At 55.1% G+C, this 25,048-nt stretch overlaps 2 protein-coding genes across 6 annotated transcripts in view; one reads left to right on the plus strand and one right to left on the minus strand.

Annotated features, from left to right (window-relative positions):
- Positions 1 to 7,072, minus strand: part of CCDC12 (coiled-coil domain containing 12) — a 54,295-nt gene extending 47,223 nt beyond the window's left edge. The window contains exon 1 of one of the 2 annotated variants that reach the window (XM_043587260.1): positions 6,935 to 7,070. In XM_043587260.1, the coding sequence (XP_043443195.1) occupies positions 6,935 to 7,030 (96 nt within the window). In that variant the 5' untranslated portion in view covers positions 7,031 to 7,070. Of the gene's footprint in view, positions 1 to 6,934 lie in introns of both variants that reach the window. The other variant, XM_043587261.1, reaches the window with a different exon arrangement.
- Positions 7,073 to 9,525: 2,453 nt separating this feature from the next.
- The window catches only part of NBEAL2 (neurobeachin like 2), a 29,499-nt gene continuing 13,976 nt past the window's right edge, over positions 9,526 to 25,048 (plus strand). For 3 of the 4 annotated variants that reach the window (XM_043587263.1, XM_043587264.1, XM_043587266.1), the window contains exons 1-14: positions 9,526 to 9,770; positions 17,802 to 17,890; positions 17,973 to 18,101; positions 18,205 to 18,286; positions 18,377 to 18,501; positions 18,711 to 18,793; positions 20,435 to 20,520; positions 20,617 to 20,899; positions 21,061 to 21,167; positions 21,694 to 21,774; positions 23,156 to 23,239; positions 23,667 to 23,765; positions 24,205 to 24,806; positions 24,885 to 25,017. In XM_043587263.1, coding sequence (XP_043443198.1) covers positions 9,720 to 9,770; positions 17,802 to 17,890; positions 17,973 to 18,101; positions 18,205 to 18,286; positions 18,377 to 18,501; positions 18,711 to 18,793; positions 20,435 to 20,520; positions 20,617 to 20,899; positions 21,061 to 21,167; positions 21,694 to 21,774; positions 23,156 to 23,239; positions 23,667 to 23,765; positions 24,205 to 24,806; positions 24,885 to 25,017 — 2,034 coding nt within the window. In that variant the 5' untranslated portion in view covers positions 9,526 to 9,719. The remainder of the gene's footprint in view (positions 9,771 to 17,801; positions 17,891 to 17,972; positions 18,102 to 18,204; positions 18,287 to 18,376; positions 18,502 to 18,710; positions 18,794 to 20,434; positions 20,521 to 20,616; positions 20,900 to 21,060; positions 21,168 to 21,693; positions 21,775 to 23,155; positions 23,240 to 23,666; positions 23,766 to 24,204; positions 24,807 to 24,884; positions 25,018 to 25,048) is intronic. The other variant, XM_043587265.1, reaches the window with a different exon arrangement.

Consider the following 25,048-nt stretch of genomic DNA (forward strand, 5'->3'; position numbering starts at 1 on the left):
AAAAAAAAAAGAACTGTAGATTAAATCTGACACTAAAAGCACTCTTACAAAAAAAAATAAATAAAACTTAAAAACTTGTGCATCAAAGGACACTACCAAGGGAATGAAAAGACAACCCAAAGAATGGGAAAAAAATACCTGGAAATCCCGTATTTAATAACGGTTTAATACCCAGAATATATAAAGAATTCAACTACAGCTCAATAACAGAAAAGCAACCCAACTGAAAAATAGGCAAAGAATATGAATAGATATTTCTCCTAAGAACATATACAAATGGGAAATAAGCACATGATTAAATGTTCAACGGCACTTACCATCAGGGAAATGCAAGTCAAAACCACAATGAGATGCCACTTCACACCTACTAGGGTAACTATCATTTTTTTTTTTTTATTTTAGAGAGAGACACCCATGCAAATGGGGGAGAGGGCAGAGGAAAGACAGAGAATCCCAAGCAGGCTCCACACTCAGCACGGAGCCCAACGCGGGGCTCGATCTCACGACCCTGGGATTATGACTTGAGCTGAAATCAAGAGTCGGACACGCAACCGGGCTACCGGGCGCCCCTACAATTTTTTTTGTAAGGGAAAATAAGTGTCGGCAGGATGTAGGGAAATTGGAATCCTCAGGCACTGCTGGTGGTAGCGGAAAATGGTACAGCCACCATGGCAAACAGTTCGGTGGTTCCTCTAAAAGTTAAACATAGAATTACTATATGACCCAGCAATTCCACTCCTTAAGTATATATCCAAAAGAACTGAAAATGGGGACTCCAATAACACTTATAAACACTGCAGTAAGTCCACCAACACGCCAATGCCAGCATTAGTCACAAAACCCAATAGGCATTCATCAGCAGACGAATGAATAAACATCCATTGCATGTGATACATCCACACAGTGGAATATTATGCAGCCTTAAAAAGGAATGGAATTCTCTTACATGCTAGAACATGGAAGAACCTTGAAAACTCATGCTTATGCTAAGGGAAACAAGACAAACACAAAAGGACAAAGGTTCCACTTGTATGAGGTACTTAGACTGGGCAAATTCATCAGCTCTGAGGTTGCAAGGGGCTTAGGAGAGGGGAAGGGGGAAGAGTTACTACTGTTCTATGGGTGTCACATTTCTGTTTGGTGTGATAAAAAATTTTTGGAATCAGTGGTGGTGGTGGTACAACACTGTGAATATACTAATATCACTGAAAAATGTTTAAATGGCAAGTTTTAGGTTATATGTATTTCACCATTAAGAGAGAGAGAGAGAGAACTGTGGTGAATAAGACTATACCCATCCTCACCAGGGGAAAGGAGGGCCAGAAATCAGGATCCAGAGGGGATTAAGACCTGTGTATAAGGGCAGCCTGGACTTGGGACCTGTGCTCTTTTTCCAGTGTTGTGGTTTTTTGTTTTTGTTTTAAGCATGTAACTCACAAAACCAAAAGGTATCAGGAAGTATACAATGAAGTTTTTCAAGCCACCCCTATCTTGCATCTGGGCAACCAGTCCAAGTCAGTGCATAAAAAGAGTCACCACATGTTCTGTGGCCTCTCCTAACCTTAACACTCACTTGGGATACCTCCTAGCTACGTGACCTTGGCAAACTACCTCACATTTATCAGCCTCAGTGCTTCCACCTATAAATTAACCCTCTTCCTTTCTTCTCAGGGTGGTCATCCAGACCTAGATAAGATAAAGCAGGCAACAGGCACCGTTACCATGTTAAAGTTGAAAACACTGCTGTCTTTAGTAAAGGAAATCAAACCATTAGGAGCTACAGAGAAAAACAGGCACACTATGTACTCTCCACCTCCCTTCTTTCCTTTTCTCCGTAGCACCTTCTCTGTCCAACACTACATGTTGCCTGACCATCTGTCTCTCCAGCTAAACACAAGCTTCTTGGGGCAAAGGCTTCTATCTGCTTTGTTCACTGTTGTACCTCCAGGGTCTAAATTACTGGCGCGCAGTAGGCACTCGGTGCACGTCTGTTGAAGGAATGAATTACAAGCTCCAATAGCCCATTCTGAACCAAGCCAAACCACATTTCATCACCTGGCACTGATCCACCATTGACACCACAGCCCGCAAACTAAAGAGTCAACAAAATATTCTAACTCCCCCTTTGCAAGAAAAGGACTAGAGAGGGTAGAAAAATCAGGAGCTCCTGGATAGGAAAGATGCACCAGGAAAGGAAAAGGCTTCCCAATGGAGTCAAGAATGTAGCCTCACAATAACTCTTCCTTAAAAAGAATGGAAGGAAACTCCAAAAGCCAGTGAACTCTCAACTCCAAGATAGAAGCCATGTGATTTCCGACTGCACATTTTTTAGAAATGAGTTCACAGCTAAGAACCTTCTGAGGCCAGAACTGTGAAGATTAAACCCAACTGAAGTAGCAATCCGTACACTAACAAATTGGATAATCTAGATGAAATGGACAAATTCCTAGAGATACACAATGTACCTAAACTGACTCATGAAAAAATTAAAAAATTTGAAAACATCTATATATCTATACATAGAAAAAAATCTGAATACATCTATATGTATCTAATAAGGAAACTGAATAAGTAATCAAAAACTTCCCGACAAAGAAAAGCCCTGAGCCAGATTGCTTTACTGGTGAATTCTACCAAACATTTAAAGAAATAACACCAATCCTTTTTCAAACTCTTCCAGAAAATTGAAGAGGAGGGAATACTTCCTAACTCATTCTAGGAGTTCAGCATTACCCTAATTCCAAAGCCAAAAACACTACAAGAAAAACTACAAACTCATATCCCTCATGAACACTGATGCAAAAATCCTCAACAAAAGACGGCAAACTGAATCCAGCAATGATGAAGGACCAAGGGGAATTTACTTACTCCTGCGATGCAAAAATGGTTCAACATACAAAACCCAATTAATGCAATACAATAATAAGAATGAAGGGAAAAAACTGCATGATCATCTCAACTGATAAAGAAAAGCATCTGACAAAATTCAACTCTCCTTCATGATAAAAACACCCAACAAACTAGGAACAGAAGGAAACTTCCTCAACATGATAAAGGCCATATTTGAAAAACCCACAGTGAATGTCACACTTGACGTTAAAAGACTGAAAGATTTTCCCCTTTGATAAGGAACAAAATAAGGATGACTGCTTTCACAACTTCTAGCCAACATAACACTTAAAGTTCTAGCCAGGGCAATCAGGCAAGAAATAGAAATAAAAGCCATCCAAACTGGAATAGAAGCAAAACCGTCTCTGTTCACATACGATAGATTTGTATATGCAGAAAAGTCTAGAGTCCACGAAAAAAGAGCTGTTAAAATAGCAAACAAATTCAGCAAAGTTCCAGGATGTTGATTTTGTAAATCAACAGACAAATATCAGTTGCATTTCTACATACACTGGCAATGTACAATCTGAACAGGAAATTAAGAAAACAATCCCATTTATAATAGCACCAAAAAGAATAAAATACTTAGGAATAAATTTAACCAAAGAGCTAAAGACTTGTACAATGAACACTAAAGGACACTGCTGAAAAAAATCAAAGACTTAAAATGGAAAGACATCCCATGCTCATGGATTGGAAGACTTAGTATTGCTAGGATGGCAATGCTTCCCAAAATCATCGACAGATTCAGTGCAATCCCTATCAAAATCTCAACGGTGTTTTTTTGCATAAACTGAAAAAATCCATTCTAAAATTCATACGCAATCTCAAGGGATCCCAAAAGCCAAAACAATCCTGAAAGAGAACTAAGTCAGAGGACACACACTTCCTGATTTCAAAACTTACTACAAGCTATAGTAATCAAAACAGTGTGGTACTGGAAAAATGACAGATGTATAAACCAATAAAACAGAACAGAGAGCCCCTAAATAAGGTTATTCAACAAGGGTGCCAAGGCCACTCAACAGGGAAAGGACAGTCTTTTCAACAAATGATACTGAGAAAGCTGGATATTCACGTGCAAAAGACTGTTACTAGACACTGCATAATACTATACATAAAAATTAACTTGGAATGGATCAAAGACCTAAATGTAAGAGCTACTACTATAAAACTCCTAAAAGAAAATAATGGGGGGAAAGCTTTAGGATTTTGGATTTGACAATGGTTCATTTGGTACGAAAAGCAGGATCAACAAAAGAAAATTGGACTTTATCAAAATTAAAAACTCTGTGCATCAAAGGACACTACTGGGAAAGTGAAAAGACAATTTTGAAAATGGGAGAAAATATTTGTGAATCCCAGATCTGATAAAGAGTTAATATGCAGAATATACTAAGAACTTGTACAATTCAACCACAAAAACCAATTAAAAAATGGGCAAAGAACCTGAATAGACATTCTCCAAAAAAGATATACAAATGGCCACAGGCACACGAGAAGATGCCCAACATCACTCATCATTACAGAAATGCAAATCAAAACTACAATGTGATACCATTTCACGCCCATTAGGATGGCTACAATCAACAAAACAGAACGTAACAAGTGTTGATGAGGATGTGGAAAAATCGAAATCCATGTGCTGCTGGAAATGTAAACTGAGTGGCTGCTATGGAAAATATGGCAGGCAGTTCCTTAAAACATAATCCAAAATTTCCAATTCTGGGTACATACCCAAAAGAACTGAAAAAACAGAAGCACAAACAGATTATTTGTACATTCGTTACCCACAACGGCCAAGAGTTAGAAGCAACCCCAAATGAATGGATAAACAAAATGTGGTATGTGTACAAAGTAATATTGAGGTTTAGATAGGAATTAAATTTCACACATGCTACAACACGGATAAACCTTAAAAACATTACGCTGAGTGAAATAAGCTAGTCATAAAAAGTCAAATAGTATATGATTCTACTTATGTAAGATACCTGAAGTAGTCAAATTCATAGAATGGTGGTTGTCAGCGGCTGGGGTGAGAAGGGAATGGGAAGTTATTGTTTAATGGGTACAGAGTTTATATCTGGGATGATTAAAAAGGTCTGGACATCATGGTAGAGTTATACACCGTTAAGAGCATATTTCAAACAGTAAATTTTATGTTATGTGTCTTCTACCACAATAAAACATTTTTGAGAAAAAATAGCAATCAGGACATATTTTCAGCCCATTGAGAGAATTCCACTTTTTTTTTAGGTTTATTTATTTATTTATTTAGACCATGAGCTGGGGAGGATCAGAGAGAGAGAGAGAGAATCCCAAGCAGGCCCTGTGCTGTCAGCGCAGAGCCCAACATGGGGCTTGATCCCAAAAACGGTGAGATCATGATGTGAGCCGAAACCAAGAGTCGGTTGACTGAGCCACCCAGGCACCCTGAGAATCCTTCTTTAAAAGCCAGTGCTCCTGGGCACCTTTCCCATGGCAATGGGCCCTGAAGATGCTACGTTGTCCTTTGTATTCTGACCTCAAGTCCAGCCCCAGTAATCTGGGCCCTAAATACAACCCAACAGCACAGGTTGGCTACCCACTGAGAGGCTGAGGCTTGAGCTTCCCTAGGTCAGGCAGTTTTTGAGCACAGCGATCTGACACGGCTGACAAGTTGCCAACAAAAGCAGAAGCCAATCTGGCTAGTTTTCACTCTCTATTACTTCCCCTTGCACTTTCCCTCAGGATACCAGACCGCCCTGTAGAAAGGAAACAGGGGCCAGATTGGCCAGTCTGATTCTTTAAAGTTGGAAAGTTGAGTCCCTGTTTTCCCCCATCCCTCGAAGGTCTAGATATTTACCATCCTTTGTACTTTGTAGAATTGAGAGAGGAGTTTTTGCTCATCCAAGGAGAGCAGAACTGACAACCTCCCCGCTCTGTGGTCTCTAGTGCTCTTTCATACAGATGACCCTGTCAGATCTCAAAATAACGCAGCAAGAATTAATATAGAGGGGTTGCTATCCTCCACTGCAGACATGAAGAAACAGGCTCAAGAAGCGGCTCCTGGGTGGCTCAGTCAGTTAAGCATCCAACTCTTTGTTTCAGTTCAGGTCACAATCTCATGGGTTTGTGAGTTAGAGCCCCACATCCAGCTCCACGCTGATAGTGTGGAGCCTGTCTGAGATTCTCTCTCTCCCTCTCTCTCTCTCTCTGCCCCTCCCCCTCTCACTCTCTCTCAAAAATAAATAAACAAAAAAAATTAAAAAGAAACAGGATCAAGGAGATGAAGCCATTTGTCCCAAGTCCCACGACCCCAAGTGACAGGAACAGGGTTATGAACTTCGCACAGGTAATGAACTTCAGAGTTCTCCTTCCTCCTGATTACTCAGAAACATCAAGTGGAAATGTAATCGGACTATTTTGGTGTCAAACAAAAGCAAAGAAGAGGCTTCCAAGTTTGGCCACTAATAGGACTAGGAGATCCATCCCCAGAGAAGTAGCCTGGGAAGTGTTCTCCCCTTTCCCTGAGGTGCACCATGACCAAGAAATTGGGGTTTTCTTTTTAGACTTTGTACTCATCGACTCCAGCTCAACGCCCAGAGCACAGTCTCGTACTGCCGTGCCCAAGGCGCACTGGTGGGCAGGCGTCTGCCAAATTCAGTGAATTTCACCAGAGATGGAAGGCCGGCTGGGTCGTGGGGAAAAGGATGATTCAGGGCGCTCATACGCGAAAAAAAAATCACACCTAATCCAACGAGCATCTCCAACTTAGAAGTTGCCCAGGAGACCCACGCGGGAAACACCAGACAGTAGTGAAGACCGTAGCGCGCTCAACACTGCCGCCCCACCCCCGCGCATGCGCGACCACAGCATCAGCGCCAAGAGTCCCAGGCAGTTAGCACAGACTTGGTAGGCGGGCTACGACTCCTCGCGCATGCTCCAGATGGGCGCGCATGCGCGTCCTTAGCAGCTGCCTTTTCTTACTCTCCTGTCCTCTCGTCCCTGTTCTGGATCCCAACGCTGACTACCTCATCCACGGCCCTCACTCCGCATTCCTCACCTTGCGCCCAGTTTTTTCCCGTAGGGCTTTCAGCCGTTCCTTTCGCCGCAACGCCTCTTCCTCTAGCCGGCCCACACCAGCCGCAGTAGCGGCCATGTTACCCGCCCGCCGGTTCCCTCGTCCCGCAATGCGCAGGCCCAGGGAGTAGATGAACCTCTGGTGGCCAATCCAGGGACGGGAATGGGAGAACAGGAAGTCTCGAAAGCCAATCAATACCGAGTTGCTATAGGAGGGCCCGCCCTATCTTTCCCCACGACTCTCTTCGCCTGTTGGGGGAGGGCACGGCAAAGAGAAAGGTTTTAAGGCTCGATTCGTCCAATGCCAATCAGTGAGAAAGTAGCAAGTGGAATCAGACCTGAGTGAAGGAGGATAGAGCGCGTCGATCGCTTGGCTTTTGCCTAAGCATGCGCAAACCCCAGCGCGCTCCGTATCGGCCACTTGGAATGTGCTGAGTATCCACTTGTCCTGATTCTTCAAGGCCCGAATACCTTCAAAGAAGTCTTCCCTGACTCTCCACTCCCATCCTAGTTTAATAAGAGATCTGCCTCTTCCTTCCTCTGCTGCTATCAAGTGGCTCCTGATGCACTTGTTCATGCGCTTCTGTGTCTACTACTCTCAGGACTCTCAGCTCCTGCGCAGTGGCCATTTCCTCGGCCTCAAGGATGATCCCCTCCCACCTCCAAGCACCCTGAAGCAGCAAAGTACTCAGGGTCAGAGTACCCAACCTGGCCCAGTGGGCCCCAGGAACCTCCTGAGCTTAGTTCCTGAGAACTAAGCTGAGAGTTGGTTTGGCCTTGACTACAAGTGGCCGAGAGGTGCACTGCTCCCCAGCAGGAGCCGCCAGGGTCTTTCCTGCATTAACCAGAATGCCCTGACAACCAGGAGACCACTTTGGCTGAAGTCAAGACCCCCCTTTTTTTTTAACGTTTATTCATTTTTGAGGGAGAATCTGAGGACAAGCAGGGGTGGGGCTGAGAGAGAGGGAGACACAGAATCCAAAGCAGGCTCCAGCCTCTGAGCTGCCAGCACAGAGCCTGATGCAGGGCTCAAACCCATGAACTGTAAGATCATGACCTAAGCCAAAGTTGGGCACTTAACCGACTGAGCCACACAGGTGCCTCTGAAGTCAAGATCTTCTGATAGGATGTCAAGGTCCCAAAAGCCACACAGAGGCCATGCCCCCCCCCCCCCCCCCCCCCGCCAACACATACCACGACTTGTCTCAGCAAAGCTGTTTCCTGCTTGGGGCCTCCCTTCCCAGGCTGGTAGCAGGTGAATGCCCACTCCTCCCAGTTCCCCTCAAAGGCTCCTGTGCCACATGACCTCTGTTCAGTCCCTCCAAAACAACCCTTGACCTCACTAGCCTTTTGGTGCCCTGTTCCCCTGCATCAGGAGGGGGGACTTGACAGAACCTCATTCACAGGTAGTGAGTGCTCAGGAAATGTCAGCTCAGAGGTAGGATGGACAGAACAGGAAAAAAAGCCAGAGTGGAAAGGCTGCCTAAGAAGCCAGGAGGACAGAAAAGGATGGGAATGGAGACAGTCTGTCTTCTCTTGGCCACTCAAGGTCTAGGGGACTCCAGACTCCTAGAGTTCCTCTAGCTGATAGTACCTTTCTGAGCCTCACAAACTTCCCAACTCCAACACAGGGCCTGACCCCTGCCCAACACCAGGGGACCCCTCACCTCCAGGGCAGGCTGGTTTGGGGAGGAGAGAGGGGTCCAGTGGTGATGGTGGCAATGGCCCAGCAGAGTCAGTCAGGCCTCCATCCCTGTCCACGCTGTCCCTGGCTACCCAAGTGATTCTCATTTGGCTTATCTGGGCCTCAATTTCTCCATCTGTAAAACAGAGGCATGAGACATCCTCCTGCCTTCAACCTCTTGAGATTAAAGAAAACAAAAGATGTGAAGCCAAGTACTGAGCCCTGGAGTGGAGGATGCCTCCACTGGAATATCTAGGAGGATCCTTTGAAGAGGGGATCCGTGAGGACTGCCTAAATCTTCCAGGGATCTGCCTGACAGGTGGAGGGCACTGCTTCTCCGGAGGTATTTTGGGAATGCCCTGCTGCTTGCGCTCTGATTTCCCCCATCCTGCTCCACAAACAGTAGAAGCAAAAACATTGCATATTTGGTCTCCCCCATGAAAGTGCTTAGAACAGCACCAGGCACGTGGTAAACTCCACAAGTGTCATCGTGGCTGTTGTTACCATTATTTGTTGACGGAATCTGGCCATCTGAACGCATCCCGCAGTCCCCCCCCCCCCCCCCCCCCCCCCGCCAGACCCTGTTCCTTGCACAAAAGGTGGCAATTCCAGCTAAGCGGGCTGCTCCGGGGGTGGATCTAGACTAAGGGCGAGTCTGGAAAACCTGACCCCGGCCCTCGTCAGGGAGACTCAGATTGGCCCTGTTCAAGGCACTGTTAGGGGATGGCTGCGGCTGCGGCTGCGAGCTGGGCTGCGGGGCGCCCTCCGGGGCCGCCCTGACCTCAAGCTCCTCCTCCCTCCGGGCTCCCCGCCCTTTGCACGGTCCCGGGAGAGGCGGGGCGGCGGTAGCGGCAGCTAAGTGCAGGAAGCCGGGCGGCGGCCGGCCGCGAGGAGGAGGAGCGTGCAGACTTAGGTGGCTCGGCGCGGCGGGGGCCAGTACTACTTCCCCGAGTAGTACCGCGCCGCTCCGCCCCGGAGTGACGCCCTCCGCCCATGGGCCTGGCCGAGGGCAACCGGCGGGCGGCGCGGAGGAGGCGGCGGCGGCGGCAGGTGGCGCGCAGCAGGGCCGGAGCCGGGCCGGGCCATGGCCGCCTCGGAGCGGCTGTACGAGCTGTGGCTGCTCTACTATGCTCAGGTGAGCCCGCCCCACGCCGTCCCGCTGTGCCCCCAGCTCCGCGCGCCCCGCGCCTGCTGCACCTGCGCCCCGCGTCCCTGGGGCCGTGTAGATGAGCGCGCGCCGGGCGGACTTGGGCTCCGCACACACGTGTGCGCCGCCCCCGGCCCGCCGGTGCCTCCGGCACTTATACCTGGGGGATGACCCTCGCGGGCGTGCACCTCAACAGAGCCTCTGGGTTGGGTACCGCGCAGCCTCGGTCGTGCCTGATGAGGAGAGGGACCCGGATACAGACGGCTGGACACTTCCCCCCTTTTACAGATGGTGAAACTGAGGCCCGGAAAATAAACGAGAGACTGGGAGGGTTGGGAGAGGCAGGAAGCCTTAGTTTGCATTTGGGCTTGCCCCTCCTGTGGGCGAGGCCCCATTGGGTGGTCGTGGTCAATGGGTCGGAGTGGACTCTGGGTGCCAGCAGGCGAGGTGGAAAGGTAGGGTCCTGCTTTGACCTGATTTGAGTCAACTCACACTGCTCCCCACCAGGGCACCAGCAGTGATTAGCTCTTCCCTGACCCTGACCGAGGAGGCCCCTACCTCCTGGGGGTCCAGCCAGAAGGAAAGATTTGCCTTGGATGCAGGAGGAGGGGGTAGGGGAGGTGAGCTAGGAGGGATGTTTGAAAGGGATGGAGGGAGGCCCTCCCCTCCTGAGTTCCCTGTCCTGTCTCAGAGACTACCTCAAGTGGCCTCTGAAGGTGAAGGGAGTGACTCTGACCCAGGTGTCCTGTCAGAGCTGAAAATCTGGTGTCCCCCAAACTCTGTGTCTCACACACATAGGCTCCCACTTTCCAACTGCTTTCACAGCAGGGAGGGATTCCAGGGTAATGCCCCCCTCCTCTTCACCTAGCATCAGCCTCCCTCCCTACACCTGCCTGGCATCATGCTGCTGGCTCAGGTGTGCCCTGGGCACAATGGGCTATTGTGTGCCCCTGATCTCATCACTAGGGGGAAGTTCATGACCAGATCAGCTGGCCCTCTGTGAAGAGGCTGGCTGACTGTCTCCTAGGACTGCAGGCTGGATCTGGGGGGCCCCAGGACCTAGAATACAGGCCATAAGTGCCACTGTTTATTGAGTCCCCTTAGGTGGTGAGAGGTCCAGGCCCCTGGCAGGAGGCAGCGTGTGTGACCCAGGGCAAGCTCTTTACACCTCTGAGTCTCTATCTGTAAATTTGGCACACCCTTGATCTCAGGGTAGCTTAGACTCCGCAGAGAAGTAGCCAGTATGGCTTGTCTGAACCAGAGAAAGTTCCTGCTTCCTTGGGTTCCCTTATCCAGGCCTCTCTGTTGACATCTCCAAGGGTTGGTCTTTGGGAAGGGAAAAGATTCAGAAGGAAATCTGCCCCTGGCCCCCATGCGTCTGATTGCCCGTGTGGCTGTGGGCAGGTTCTTGGTCCTCAGTTTCTTCCCCGTGGTGACCAGATGAAGGCGGGGCGGGGGGAGGGGGCACTTGAACCAGATAATGAGTCTGAGGGACGTTAATGGTGGGTCTTCAGGTTACCTTGGTACTGTCTTCCAGGACTGTACCTCCAGCATAGCGTGGTTGCCTACCCTTCTAGTTGAGTTCTGTAAATGGTCAGCCCCCCTATTCCCTTGGGGGGGGGGTGGTTAGCACTCATCTGTGCTGAGTCCCCTCTCCCTTCCAGCTCCTCACTTCATCAGGGCAGGTCTGGGGCACAGGCTGGCTGGTTGTAGCCCCAGAAGCCTGGGCAGTCAGGGGGTGGCCTAGGGCCGAGCAAACAAATCCAGGATGTGAGTATGAACCGGAAGCTTCGGCCAACCTCCCAGTGCTGCCTTCCTGCCCACATGGTCCTGCTCCTGCTCTCGGAACAGGTCCCCACCCCTCCATGCTGGGCTCCCAGGGAGTGGTGGCTGTGCTACTTTGAGCCCTGCTAGGGACCTATTGTGTGTGTGTGTGTGTGTGTGTGTGTGTGTGTGTGCTTGGGGGAGGGGTAAGATAAGGTAAGACTGATAGAGGGTGCTGTGTTAAGAGACCCCTCAGTTGGCCAGCCACCCAGTCAGAAGGTTCTCCCGTGCCCCTCCCCTCAGCAGAGAGCTGACATCAGCTGGCAAACCTGTTTTCCCAGTTGTGGGTCTAGGCCCGCCCAGGGGAGCACCCCCCCTTTCTGCCCTTCCTTTCTCCTCACAGACCCCAGGTTCAGACCCGCCCACCCCCCTCCCTCTAGGGGCCACAAGTGGGGAAGGAGCACTGCTGAGGGAGGAGTAGCCCTTGGACATCACTCAATCTGAGCCCCTCGGGGCCCTGGTAGGGAAACCAAGGCAGGGTCATACCAAGGTCATCGGACACATTTGGGGCAGAGTCCGGCAGAGTTCTGACCCAGTCTCTGTCCTGGGAAAGGTCTAGTTCTGTGGGCAGGAAACCTTAGGTGGGTCTGCACCCTGGGACAGCACAAGCTGTTTCCTCTGCATGGAGTCTTCTCCTTCCCGTTTGGGGGAGACTTTGTCTCCTGTCCCCCTGATTGGGCTGGACCTCAGATCAGGCAGGTCCCCATTTTCACCCTCACTGTGCTTGCTACTTGGCAGTTTCCCCCCACCTCACGTTTCGCAGAGGCTCCGCAGGTGTTAGCTGAGTGGCTGGATGCAGGAGACAGGCCCCACAGCAGTGACCTGTCATGCCCTCGGAGGCTTAGTTTGGGCCTTGTGGGCAGAGGGGATGGGAACTCCAGGAGCCAGCACAAGGCAGTGGGAAGCACGAGAGGCCAGTTGTCAGGAGTGAGGGGGTGCCTAGGCGATAGGTGGGGGCTTCCCCAGGGAGGGCTAGCAAGGGGGTGAGGACAGGAGGACTGGGAACAGCACCCAGCAGGCTGGCAGTTGGGCAGCATGTAAAAGTTATGCAAAATAACACGCACACGAGCATTCCCTCTTTGGGCGGAGCAGTAGTGTTGCTCAACGGCCCCCAGTGAAAGGGAGTGCTGGGGGGCATGGCATCTGGGGGCGCTCAGGGCCGCCAGGGTCAGGACAGGTCAGACATTCAGGTTACAGGTGGGGAGCCCAGGCTGAACTCTCCAGTTACGCCTTTGAGGACTCGGGGTTCCAGGGAGGTCAGGTTGGAGCTGGAGGTGAGGTTGCTCTGTTCACCCCTCACTGGTCCTTAACCTGACTGCTGACCTGACCTCCACTGCTTCATGGAAACCTGGTCAGGCCCTCTGCTTCCTCTGAGACTTTAGCTGGATCATATGCCTCCCCGTGCCTCAGTTTACCCTCTTCAAATGGGGAAAAGCGAGGCAGAATAGCCTCCTTAGTGCTTATACCTCAGAGGAGCAACCAGGGTTTCCTCTTCCCTGCCTTTATTCCTAAGGCAGCTGACGGGGCAGGGGCAGGACTGAGGTGATGGGGAGAGTAGCACAGAGCCCAGGCGTGGGGGGAGGGGCTGGTAATCCCTGGAGTTGTCATGGCAACTGGGGAGCTGATGTGGAAGTGTGGGGTCCCCATGGAAACAAGGTCGGTTACTATGGGGACCCTGGAAGGAAATTCTCGGTTTCCATAGTGATAGGACAAGGGGAAGGTTAAGCCCTAGGGGGCATTATGGAGACCAAAAGGTCCACCCCTTTCAAGACCCCATCCTCAGGTAAGGGGGAGAGCCTGGTCCAGCCACCCGGGGAACTTGTAGCACTGTGCCTCAGTTGCCATTGCCTCTGGCAAAGTCCCCATCTTCCTGCTTCTTTCTTTGACCTGAGGTCCTCCAAGTCTGACCTCCGGGCCCCATGGTGTAGCCAGAAGCCACCTTCGGCTTGATGTTGCCATCACCCTCCTGATGCTGAGCGGGAAGACCCCCAGGCCCGAAAGAGTTTATCCTGACCAGACCCCACCCCACCCTGTCCCATTTCTGCTTGCCTGTCCCTGGAAATGGGGTGCTCACTACCACCCAGGCAATTCTGACCAGGAGCGGTCACCCACTGTGGAGCTACAATCCTCTCTCCTTACCCTGTTCCTGGCTCTAACCTGGGGGCCACCAACAGACTCCCATTCTACCCACCTGGGACAGCCACCCGTGAGACCTTGGCTCTGCTAGTGAGCCAAGGTCCGCCACTCGTTAGTCACTCACCGAGGTGTGTGGGGAGAACGTTAGTGCTGCTGTAGCGCGCCAAAGGCTTGGGAAGGCAGAGCCCCTGGATTTGGGGATGGAGCTCCCCGCTCGCCTTACCTGGTGCTGGTGGGTGCGGCTAGCGAGCCTTTTGGGGCAGCTGAAGCGTAAAGAGATTAATGTTGAGTAACAGCCTACTAAATGTGAGAACCGGGGCTGGACTCCAGAACCCGTGCCCTCAGCCCCTGACTGGCAGCCCCAGCCCCTGAATCACCAGACAGGGCTGGGTCTTGAAAAAGATGCTGGCTCTGGGGAGCATTCAGGCAGAGGAAGCATGGGGGGCAAAGCTGTTACAGACCCGTGGGCGTGGGGACAGAGAGTCATGCCTTGGGGCTGGGCCATCCAGGGGGTACGGGGTGCTGTGACATGGGAGGAGGCTGTGGACTTGCCTAAACCTCGTGCTGGGTGGGTGACTGGCTGATCAGACAGTGGCGGCCACTCGTGCGTACCTGAGGCACACTGGACGCCAGACGCTGGTTAAGGAATTTTTGCATATTGCGCCACTGTAAACTCCAAGAGAGGTGGTGATGGGGAGAGGGGTTTGAAGCCAGGTCTGGGCCCTGAGGTGACACCCAGGGCAAGCCAGGGCCGGTGTTGGTCTTGGGGCAGGGCAAGCAGGTCAAAGGGCAGCGCGGTGTCAAGCAGCTTGGTCGTCCCTGTCCCCTGGCAGACAGCCCCACCCACCCATCCACGCCAAAGCTGCCTGCCCTCAGCCCTCCTGGGTTACCTCAGAGTTCTGGGGAAGTGGTAGTTCAGTGCCCACCCAGGGACTGTTTGGGCCCAAATAGCCCTTGGGGTCTCCCCACCCCTAGTACTGAGTGTCCTCAGGGCTGGCCGGGCATAGACTGGGGCTCCAGTGAGTCCCCCTCATCTGTCCCGGGTCCACTGACCTCCCCCTCCCCGCAGCTTGCTCGCCTGCAGCAGAGCCTCATTACCACTTACACATGAGCCCCAGGGCCTGAGGAGGAGTGTGGGTGCTCATGGGAGAGGTGGGGTTGGGCCCTGGCCCCTTCAAGTTAGGGACTGGACTGGCCCTGCCCAGCATTCCTGCTCTGAGCTGGGAAGGGAGGGAGGAGACAGTGGAGGCAGAGTGTGGGAAGCCCAGGCACCACAGCCACCTCTTCCAGCTCTTGGAGCCCTTGGCATTCAACACTGCCACCGTGACTGTGAGCCCCGACCCCTGCAGGGACCCCTGCGCCCCCGAGCACCGCAGCCTCATGTCATGGGGCTCAGGTCAGAGGTGAGAGAGGCAGATACCCCTATCCTCCCTAGTCCTATGCTTTAGAGAGACCCCTTAGGCTCCTTCCAGAGCCATGAAGGCTACCTTGATTGCCTCAGCCCTGAACCCAGCCCAGCCTGGACCTGCTGGACAGGCCCAAGGGTGTGGTTCTAGGGACGGAAAGCAGGAGTGTGCTGAGTTTGAGGGGCCCACCCAGGTTCTGGGAGGGTCAGTCCAGGTGATGGCCACGAAGAGGGTGGCAGGTTTCTGCTTAAGTACCAAAAGCCCAGGTCACAGATGGCAGCCGGGCATGGGGTGGATAGAGGCCTGGACTGGAGGATGTGATGCAGAGCGGACGGAGAGCCTGGAGAAGCAGGTGCGATTGGACTGGGGGCCTGGAATGCCAGGCTCAGTTGAGCCCTTATCCTTAGGTTGGGTGGGCGGGGTGGAGGTGGGGTGGGGTGGGGGAGGGGTGGTGGACGCGGTCAAACTTGGGTTTTCAGGGGCTCAGCAGAGCTACAGTGGGCAAAAGGGACTCACATTTTAGGTGAGAGATGTCTGTGGCTTACCTGGGGGTGGTTTGGGGGGTAGAAGAGGAGAGGATGGTGTTGGGCCAGTTTTGAAGGTAGACCGGGATCTGTGGGGTCGCTGAGGCAGGGGCCACATGGTCAGCTTGGATGGGCTGGCCAGCAACCATGAGTGGCCCCGGCCTAAAACAAAGATCTGGCTTTCAACACCCTCAGAAGAGCAGCTGAAGCGGTTCTAGTGGATGAGACATCCTCTCTGGAGCCCCCCTTTCCCCCCAGTGCAATGGGAAATGTTCAGAAGAAGTGGTCAAAGAGCCTGGCCTGCTCTGGTGTCTCAGGGTTGGGCATTTTGGTGTCATTGCTGATTGGTGGAGAGAAGGGGTGTGGACAGAGGTAGGGGAGCAGGAAGGCTGCCAGTGGCAGCGGGTGGAGAGGTCACCGAAGGTAACTGACAGAGAAAAAGTCACAGTGGTGTGGGCCTGCATCTTGGTAGCCCCAGCCCCTCTCACCCAGGCCTCGGGTCTGTGACAAATGCACAAGTAAGGTGCCCAGCCACAGGGTGAGGGTTTGCTCTGCCTAGGTTTCTTGTGCTCCTGGCCCATTCTGCTGAGGTCTAGCCCTTTCCCTGGGGTCCATTCAGTCCCTACCCTGTGGTCTGGGGTCTGCAGGCAGCAGAAATGAGCCATCCACCCGAGGTAGTTCCAGAAGTCCTTGGGTTGAGGTCCATGGCACCGGGGACCCAGCACCTATGATGTGTCCCTTGCCCCTTCAGCCTTCTCCAGTCCAGTCCCTGCCCTACCCCTCTGCCCCTGGGAAAGAAAGCTGCCTTCTGGGCTCAGCTGGTTTGGGGGTGGAGCTGCAGATGGGGGAGGGAGGACTGGGTAGGAGGAGCTCCAGGCCACCACCCGCTCTGTGGCCTGGGAGGGGCATAGCGTTTAGAACCAACTAGGGCTAGGCTAGGACCTACTCAACTGTGTCCCTGGGGTAGAGACCATTAGGGCCAGGTGGGAAGTCCAGGACACAGGGAAGGGGGACAGGACAAAGGTATGACTGAGTCCTCCATAATCCACATTGTTCCCTGGGCCTGAAGTGTTGGATCCAGGTGAGGAAGCTCTGAGTGCCTTGAGTGAAGGGCCCCTATAGCATCAGGGATCAGAACCTATCCCTAGATAGGCCTGCCCTGACTCCCCAAGTCCAGACCTCATGCCAGTAAAACGAGTCCCTGGTCTCCAAGCCCCTCCCAGAGCAGGGTGACCACGCCCCTCTGCACTCCAGGCCCCGCCCCCATTGCTGGGCCAGGTCCCTCGCAGCTTCTCTTGCAGGGCCCTGGGTGCCCCGGGGCGGGGGGGGGGGCCCCCCACATCCCTGCGGTCTGCCGGGAGGAAGCGGCCCCCCTCCCCCACCGTGACTCTGCGCTTCCTGCCTCTGCCGGGGCGGGAGGGGACATTTCCCGTTCACACCAAAGTTTCCCTGGCGGCGCCCAGACTCGGGCTCAGCCGCTGCCCCTCTTGCCCATGGAGCCGGCTTTGGGGCCTGGGGTCCAGGTAACCAGCCAGGGAGGGCGTTAGGTTCCCAGGGCGAGGTAGGGCATTCTGCTTGTACTTGCGGGGAGTGTGCGTGTGCATGGGTCTGCCTGACCCATGGTGTACATGTAGCACCAGAGCCATAGTCAGGGAAGGTCTCCTGGAGGTAGTGGCGGCTGCTGAGCTGAGAGAAGCTGGAAGGCAGAGGCCAGCCCAAGGCTTTGGATCAGGGGTGGCTGGAGGGTGGAAGGCCTTCAGCCCCAGCACCAGTGTGGGCCATGGCCACATCTCAGGACGGTGCACACTTAAGCCCCACCCTCCCCTGCCTATGTCAGGCTTGCCTGAGTCCCCAGGAGTTAGGGAGGTGGGAGCAGAGACTGGGGATAGCAGACAGGGAGCCCGTGAGAGCTGTCAGTATGCGGGGTAGTCCTCTGATGCTGACCTTCCAACTTCCCATCCTCCTCCCCACCCCGTCCCTCACTGTCTCCACCTGCACTGCCCTGCCTCCGACCCCTGTCTACCCCACGTCTACCTCCATTCGTTGCTGTCTACACCCCCTTGTCCTTCCCATGTGCACTGAACCCTCTCTGTCTCCCACCGCTCTTCCCCCCACTCCTTGGCCTGCAGAAGGACCTGGGCTACCTGCAGCAGTGGCTGAAGGCCTTCGTGGGTGCCTTCGAGAAAAGCATCTCGCTGTTCTCTCTGGAGCCGCGCAGGTGAGGCTGAATCTCCACGGAGGGCAGGGGTGGGGCAGGGAGACGGAGGGGCCTGGTGCCCTAGTGACCCCCCTCCCCGCAGGCCAGAGGAGGCAGGCGCAGAGGTGCCTCTGTTGCCGCTGGACGCGCTGCACGTGCTGGCCGAGCAGCTAGACAAGGGGGACCTGGAGCAGGCCCTGCTGCTGCTCAAGCTTTTCATCATTCTCTGCAGGTGAGTCCGTGTTGTTCTCGGCACGGGGCGGTGGGGGGCAGCTTGGAACTGTGGGCCGAGGTGGGGCTGGCCTGTGCCTGTGACCTCTGTGACCTCTCTCCAGGAACCTGGAGAACGTAGAGGCGGGCTGGGGCCAGGTGCTGGTGCCCCGGGTGCTGGCATTGCTGACCTGGTTGACGGCAGAGGTGAGGTGGGCTCTACCCTGGGTGGGGAGGTGGTGGTAGGCGGTAGCCAGGGCCCAGCTAACCCCCTCCACCCTGTCCCCATACCTACAGCTGAAAGGAGCCCATGCATCGCAGGAGGGCCGTGGGACGCAGCTGGAGAACATGGCCCTGCATGCCCTTCTCCTCTGCGAGGGCCTCTTTGACCCTTACCAGACCTGGCGGCGCCAGCATAGTGGGTGAGAGCCAGCCCACCGCAGAGGGGGCTCTACCCTCTAGCCACCCCTGATCCCCAGAGAAGGCTGGGGAGAGAATGGGGGGAACCGCTTTGGCCAAGGTGTGGAGGTGGGAGGGGGCACGGGTGTAAGCTGGTGAAGGAGGATGGCCAAAGAGGGGTGGGGTGCCTGGCCTCACCCGGGCCCCTGCCCATCCACCACCCCACCCCCAGGGAAGTCATCACTTCCAAGGAGAAGAGCAAATACAAGTTCCCTCCAGCTGCTTTGCCCAGTGAATTCAGCACCTTCTTCAGAGGTCAGGCCCTGCCCCTCCCCCCCCCCCCCCCCCCCCCCCCCCCCGCAAGGCCCCACCTGGCCCCGCCCCCAAACCTGAGCCCCTTCCTGCTGTCCTGCAGTTCCCCATCCCAGAGGCAGGATGGGTTGTGCTTAGTGGTGGCTGCAAACAGGGCTGGGAGCACCACGGGAAACTGAGGGGGCCCCTGGCGCGGGGAGAGGCAAGGAGGACTTCGGGGGCAGAGAGGAGAGAAAGGGCATGTCAGAACAAAATGAGTAATTTCTTTTCTGGGATGGAGTGAAGGCCTCCCATAAGGTGGGGGAGATAAGTTTCCCTTCCCCCTTCCCCCCCACCTCTTGGGTCCCCGTAGCCACTTGGACCCCACTCTGATCTGGACCATCTGAAAACTCCCTGGTCCAATCCCTTTGTCCCTGCAGCCTCCACCCCTCTTCTAGGTAACGTCTACACTAAGTGTCTCTACTTCCTGCTCCCTCAGTCCTGGGGTCAGTTCCTCCAGGACCTGTGCCCCCTGGGAGCCCTCTTCTCTTAGGTCCCCTCTTTTCCTCTCATTGGAATGAGAGTGGCCAGGACCTTAGATGGGACAGGGCAAGGTGTGCGTGGACAGGGGCAGGCCAGGCTTGGTAAAGTGGTGGCCTGTGGGGACAGAAAGTGTCTTAAGTGTCTCTGGGATGTCCCATGGAGCTGCAGGCCTGGCATCTGGAGCAGGGGCAACAGCCCCAAGAGAGGAGATGCCCCTGGGGAACTCCCTGCCTCCATTGTCCCACAACCTGAATGCATTTCCCAGCACAGACTGGATTTTGTTCCCGTTGCCCTAAACCCCTCACTGGTGGCCTGGCACCTCGGGATCAGATCCTGCTCCTCCCATAGCCTCCCTTTCCAGCCCCACTTGCCCTCTGCACCCGGTCTGCTAGTCCTGGAATGCGACTAGTTACCACGTCTTTTCCTACTGTTTCCTTTCCCTGCCCAGGCCACCTGCACTCTCAAATGCCCTGTGTCCAGGGAGCTGTCCTACCCCATCCCACGTAAATCTAGTGAGCCCTGCCCTTGCCCCACCCACCCCCACCCCCCACCCCCCGCCATACACACCACTCATGTGACCCAGGGCTGGTCCTTTCTGCTCTCTGGGTTTCATTCTGTGGCCTGGCATCCTGTCCAGCTTTGCTGGAGCAGGGCCAGGTGGGCCTCCCACATATGAAGCTGTGAAAGCCCCTAGAAGTCCCCAGCAGGCGCATGGGTGGGGGTGGGGGGGCATCTGTATGGTAGATACAGCAAAGTCCCCAGAGCAGGTCACAGGAAGCTCCAACCGTCAACAGGGTAGAGGGACCAGATTTGTATCTGAGAAACTAAACCCTGGGTTGCCATGGGGAAGTGGGGTGGGGTGTGTGTGTTTACCCTGGGGTCCCCACATTGGGGATTAAGGATCTGGGGAACTGGCCAGGCTCTCCGGGCAGGACCACGTCCCTTCAAGCTCCCCAAAGAAGGGCTGTGTTTTCCCTAGACACCCTGGCACAGAGCCATGGCATCTTAGACCCCCCAAGTACAGAGCCAGGTCTTTTCTCTCAGCCCCAGCCCCCTACCCCCACCCCAGGGCACCTGCAAGCTTGGTGACATTGTCCTGTCCTGCCCACTCACCCTATCCAGAGAGCCTGCAGGATGCAGATGGCTTGCCTCCCGTGCTGCTTTTGCGTCTCATCCACCTCTTTGGTGCTGTCCTTGCAGGAGGGAAGGTAAGCCAGGAAGAGCCTGTGGACCAGAGGGTGGCCATCTCAGGGTCTCTGCTGGTTGAGCGCCTTGACCATTGCCATCTCTGCCCACACCTGCAGGAGAACGGGCAGATGGCTGTGAGCGCCGGCTCTGTGCAGGGCCTGTTGGGTGTGGTACGGGGCTGGGACCGTGGGCCAGCCCAGGACCCCCGCCTAGTGCCCCTGGCACTGGAGGCACTAGTGGGTGCAGTACATGTCCTGCATGCCAGCCGCACACCCCCTCGTGGGCCAGAGCTCCGAACCCTGCTTGAGGGCTACTTCCGCATCCTTAATGCCGACTGGCCGGCGGGCCCAAGCCCAGGCCCTGAAGAGGCCCTCGTCACCCTACGGGTCAGCATGCTCGGTGGGTATGGGCTCCCAGGCTCTTGGGGAGGTGGCTCTAGCAGGGAAAGGTCTAAGTGATGATGGAAGGCAGGACTGGGAAGCATGGGAAGAAGGTTTAAGGCCGAGCGGAGGTGTTGCTGACAAGGGATTGAGCGGGGCTGACCCTAGACCCCTCCACAGATGCCATCCCCATGATGCTGGCATGTGAGGACCGGCCGGTGCTGCAGGCCACCTTCCTCAGCAACAATTGCTTTGAGCACCTTACTCGCCTCATCCAGAATAGCAAGGTGGGCTGGGCCCGGCTGTGGGGGAGGGCCTGGAACCCAGAGGCTGCTGAGCCACTTCTGGGGACTTGAGCTGCTGCTGAGCAAACCTGGGCTGGACTTGGCTGGGGGGGGGAGGGTTGTGGCTGGTGGGATGGCCTAAAGTTCAGGATGGCTCTGCATGCCATAGGAGGGGGATGTCCTGGAAGGACCGGAGCTGCCCTGGCCCCTGGTCCCTGGTCCCTCTTTCCCCAGCCCCAAGTCCAAGGGCAGGAAGAGGGCTCAGCTGTTTTAGATACAGTACCTTCTCCTGCCCACTTATCTGCCCCACCCTCCCCGACTCTGTTCTGAGCAGGGCATGGGCAGCTCAGATTCCCCCATTCTTCTTAGTGCCTGGTGAGGCACTCGGCCTGGGGCACACAGAGCCTTCCCTTGGGGTGGATCTCTAGCAGCCGCCCCAGGTCCTGCTCTAACCCCACCCCTCCCCCCATCTTCCTCCTCTTCTCTCTCCTCTGCCTCCTATATTTTGTGCCTTCCCCCTTCCCCACAGCTGTACCTGCAGGCCCGGGCGCCCCCTGAGGGGGACAGTGACCTGGCTACCCGGTTACTGACCGAGCCCGATGTCCAGAAGGTACCACCTTGGGGCTGACCAGCTCAGGCACTCACCTCCCTGGGTCCCCACCTTTCCTGCCTATGCAGGGGGAATGAGCAGACATGTGTAAGGTCTGGCGTGGCCTAGCGACAGGGCTGGGTCCCCCATGCTATCTCGCCCACCTTCCCTATCCTTATCCTAGGGAATGGGCAGGAGTGCTCTGTGCCCTGCCTAGTATTTGTATTGGGAGCTAGAGTTTGGCTTTGCCAGGCTGGAAGGAACCTTCGAAACTCAACCACCTACCCCCATTCCCAGAAGTGGAGACTGAGGCCCAGATACTACTGGATTTGGCTATAGTCACTCACAGAAAAGGAGGTCCCCCATATGGGGCCATTTCTTTCCATGTGTCCTTGTCCCTGCCTTAAGCAGGTTACTGGGAGTCCCTTGTCCCCTTATGATGTGCTGCCTGCCTCACCTTGCATGAGGGCTGTAGGAGGCTGCAAGCTGTCAGTTAGGGGCTCTGTGTGGAGAGCCCTCTCTCTGGTGGTTTAACACCTGGGCCCCAACCTCTAGAGTCTCCCAGCTTTGTCTTTACGAGGCAGCCCCCTGTGGCCATTACACTTGCCTATTTTCTGAGAGCCTGCATATCTATTCATCTACTAAGCAGGCAAGGCAGGTGAGACCCCCGGTTTTCACAGATGAGAAAAAAATTGAGGCCCAGAGAGGGGAAAAAGGTCGTGTGAAGTCACTTGGGGAGTCAGGCCCCATGGAGCCCAAATACAGCCTGGCCCCTGTTGACAAATTCTCCAAGCCCTGCTGACCCCTCAGTCCTCAGGGGTGGGGCAGGGCGAGTGAGCAGCGCATGCTTCTAGCTGTCAGGTTCAGCCAGGGTGAGCCTCAGTGTCTCCGCCTGGATCTAGGGGCAAGGGGCAGGGTAGGACTCAAAGGTCTCGAAGGTTCTTCCGGTTCTAACATCCTGTGATTGATGGTCCCTAAATTCCCCAACCCCCTGTCAATCATCATGGGTGATGGGGCACTTGCCTGCCTGCACATGTGTGTTTAGCTTGGGTAGGGATGGGTGGGGGCCCGTAAGCCTACCAGACACTGGGGGATAAAGAGTTATGGCGAGAGGGTCCCCTGTTGATGTGTCCCAGTGAGGCACTTCCCGGTCTTGGTTTCTTCCTGGCTTCTTTGTCAAAGTGGGCCTTGCCGAGCTCCTCAGAGGGGGTCCTGGGGTAGGGTGAGGGTCATAACAGTTCAAGCAAGGAGGAGGAGGCCTGGTACCTCTACTCCCAAAGCCTCCAGCCAGCTCAGCTATGTGCCTTGGGGCACCTGCTCCTGGCCCTACACCAGGAGCAGGGGGCTGCCAGCTATGACCCCCTGGCCCCCGGTTCTTCTGACTGACCCTCCCCACCCCAAGGTACTGGACCAGGACACAGATGCCATCGCGGTGCACGTAGTCAGAGTACTTACCTGCATCATGAGCGGCTCCCCCTCAGCCAAGGTGAGGACACGGCGTTCTGGCTGTGGTAGGGGTGGGGGATGGCAGTTAAGCTGACCGCGTGCCCCCAGAACTAGTCTGATTGGTGGCTGGTAGAGCAAGGGAGCTGGGGAGGTGACCGTCTTGCCCTCTGGGGTGCAGCTCAGCCCACTGGGCAGACATGGTCATCGGTCAGTGCTGGCAGCTGGATATCCTGGGTCAGGGAAGCACTAGGGAGGATACTTGTGGGCTAACCACCATCTAGAGCCTTCTGAGGGGGACCCTTGCCCCCACATCCACCCACAGCCCCTTGCCCTTGCTAGCACTGCGACCCAGAGGCAGAGCCGGCGGGGGAGCCCTGGAAGATGACGCTTCCTCCAGGGTTTCCGTGGGGTGTGTTTGCCCCGGGGCCCACACACACGCTCACTTTTTCCCCACACAACCTGCACAGGAGGTGTTTAAAGAGCGCATTGGCTACCCTCACCTGCACGAGGTTTTGCAGAGCCAAGGTCCCCCCACCCATCGGCTGCTGCAGGAGCTACTCAACATGGTGAGGGCAGGGGCATTTTGGCGTCAGGGTCCCAGAGGCGGTCAGGACTGAGGGTTTCCCTGGAAGGGGAACTCTCCACCTTGGGGACTGTGTTGGCTGTGGGCAGTACATAGTGTGACCTGTGGCCTGAGCACATGTGTCAGTTGCACTGGGGTGAAGATTCTGGTACGTGTGAGCAAGCCCCAAGATCATCCTGGGAACACGCCATTGGGGCGGGCCAACCCAGACCAAAAACCAAGGCTCGGGAATTAACGGTGCTCGTCCTGAACTTCCCTGAACTTTCCTGAACCTGAGATCCGCCCCGTGAGCAAGATGGGGTAGCACGTGTTGCTTTCCCATGCCGAAGGCAAATCCACTGAGGCCGGGGAGTCCCACTGTTGGCAGGGTGGCCCGTCCCATGCCAGTTGCCCAGGAACTATGCTGTTCTCTCTCCCCATAGGCTGTGGAGGGGGACCACAGCGTATGTCCACCGCCACCCATCCTGAACGAGCAGCCCGTGCTGATGCTGATGCAGTGGCTGCCGGCCCTGCCCACGGCGGAGCTGCGGCTCTTCCTCGCACAACGCCTTTGGTGGCTCTGCGACAGCTGCCCCGCCAGCCGCTCCACGTGTGTGCAGGCGGGTCTGGTGGGCTACCTGCTGGAGACGCTCAGCACGGGGGTCGCCCTGGGGGTCCGCTGCCAGGAGCAGCTGTTGGCGCTGCTGCAGGCATTGGGCCGTGTGTCTCTGCGGCCCTTGGAGCTTCGTTGCCTGCTGCGCCCCCCGCCAGGGCTGGACTCGGGGCCGGGCGGAGCGGAGGCTGGGAATGCCCGACACGCCGGTGCCATCATTCGCGCATTGTCGGGCATGGCCCGGCACCGGGGCCCTGCACGAGCCCTGCACTACTTTGACCTCACGCCCAGCATGGCCGGTATTATGGTACCCCCCGTGCAGCGATGGCCAGGACCCGGCTTCACCTTCCATGCCTGGCTCTGTCTGCACCCCACGGCTGTAGCACCTGCCCCGGCCCCCTCACGGCCACTCCAGCGGAAGCAGCTGTACAGGTGGGTAACTTCCAGGGACCGGGGCGCAGGGCCAGGGTGAGGAGAGCAGCAGGCATAACTGGCTTGGCCTCCCCCCAGCTTCTTCACCAGCAGCGGCTCAGGGTTTGAGGCTTTCTTCACGGCAGCTGGGACACTGGTGGTGGCCGTGTGCACCCGGAAGGAGTACTTGACCATGAGCTTGCCTGAAGTGTCCTTTGCCGACTCTGCCTGGGTGAGCCTCTACCCTCGTGTGGTCCAGGGGG

This window comes from Prionailurus bengalensis, chromosome A2 (assembly GCF_016509475.1).
Source record: "Prionailurus bengalensis isolate Pbe53 chromosome A2, Fcat_Pben_1.1_paternal_pri, whole genome shotgun sequence".
In the NCBI taxonomy this organism is placed as follows: domain Eukaryota; kingdom Metazoa; phylum Chordata; class Mammalia; order Carnivora; family Felidae; genus Prionailurus; species Prionailurus bengalensis.